Source organism: Cariama cristata, unplaced genomic scaffold (assembly GCF_000690535.1).
Source record: "Cariama cristata isolate BGI_N322 unplaced genomic scaffold, ASM69053v1 scaffold38070, whole genome shotgun sequence".
Taxonomy (NCBI): domain Eukaryota; kingdom Metazoa; phylum Chordata; class Aves; order Cariamiformes; family Cariamidae; genus Cariama; species Cariama cristata.
This window is the reverse complement of record NW_009594836.1, coordinates 1-1,502: the sequence shown is the minus strand read 5'-3', so window position 1 is coordinate 1,502 and position 1,502 is coordinate 1. Positions and strand designations below refer to the sequence as shown.

The 1,502-nt window shown below is 42.1% G+C and overlaps 1 protein-coding gene across 1 annotated transcript; it reads right to left on the bottom strand.

Annotated features, from left to right (window-relative positions):
- Positions 1-567: 567 nt before the first annotated feature.
- MOCS3 (molybdenum cofactor synthesis 3) lies at positions 568-1,497 on the bottom strand (the record flags this gene model as incomplete). The annotated part of the gene is made up of 1 exon (XM_009699444.1): positions 568-1,497. A coding segment is annotated over one exon (930 nt), but the record flags the coding sequence as incomplete, so codon positions are not given.
- Positions 1,498-1,502: the final 5 nt, after the last annotated feature.

Below are 1,502 nucleotides of genomic sequence, written 5' to 3'. Positions count from 1 at the left end.
GTTATTTGCAGTGAGCACTTCTCTTTCATAAATACACAACGCTTTTACAAAGAGCTAAAAGATGTTGAGGAAAACAGTCTTGTCAGCATTGTCTTGGCAACTCCCTGCAATAGGCTTAATAGTGCCATTGACCAGCTAGAGATTAACAGTTAGTTATTTTTTTTTCATCACTGCACACACCGTTTCAATTTGTTGGTCAGTTAGGAGAATGAGTAAAAACACTTTCAACACTTGACTTCTGTGCTTTGTCATTCTCCAGGTTGTAATTAGTAATTCGGAGTAATTCTCAATCATCACATGCACAATTAAGTAGTTATTCCAAATTTTCACTATTAAATAATAACCAAGAAACACATTTCTTCCCATTTGCACAAATAGTTTCATATTTTTATAAAAATAATCAGACACCTACAAAAATATATAATTTTTTTGAAAAAAAATTACCATTTAAAAAAGCAACATGGTATTTCTATTTCCTGTTTTATCACGATAGAGTCATTACACAGACAGGATGTAACCCTATGGAATTTACTATGAAAATTTGTATTTTTTTCATCATTTATATCTCTAATACTGAGGAAATGTTGGGTCAATTTTACTGGCCCAAGCCATGAGCCCCCCTTTAATATCCTTAGCTAACACAGAACCAAATTCTTTGACAGGTAACTCCTGCAGAATTCTTACAGCCTTCTGGGAATCATTTCCTAATTTACAAACCACGTATACAGGAAAAGATGTCTGGCCATTAGTTCTCTGCTTTTCTTCACAAAGCCTTTTTTCTAAATATTCCAGACATTCTTCATCTTTTTCTTCTAATTTACTCAAAGGAATGTGGACAGCATGTACCAGGCGACAAATATCCACTTCTACCTGCGGACGAACATCTAACAATACATGAGGAACTTGCTCATCCAACAGTTTTTTGTATTGCTCTACAGATATTCTGTCTTTACTGGACAGCAGATGTAAAGTCCTACACTTGTCTGTTGCAGAAGAACCACAAAATGCCTCATAATCCTGAAGGCAGGTGACAGACGGATTGTCACCACAAACAGCACAGTCTGGTTTCTTTGGTCTTAACTTGATGTTGCGAAATCTCCCTTCACGGGCATCAAACATCAGCATGAACTGACTGAAGGAGGAACCCATTCCCGAGGCAATCTTCAGCACTTCCAAGGCCTGGATGGACCCCATGATGCCTGGCACAACACCCAGCACTCCCCCATCTGCACAGTTAGTCACCGTCTCTGGTGGAGGGGGCATTGGGAAGAGACATCTGTAGCAGGGCCCTCCCTGGTAGTTGTACACGACCAGCTGCCCCTCCAGCCGGAGGGCACTACCGGATACCAGGGGTTTTCCAGCCAGAACACAGGCGTCGTTCACCAAGTACCTGGTGGGGACGTTGTCGGAGCAGTCGGCGACGATGTCATACTGCCGCACCAACTCCAGGGCAGTGCCAGGGCTCAGGGCGCCGCAGTAGGGCACGTACTGCACCGTGGAGT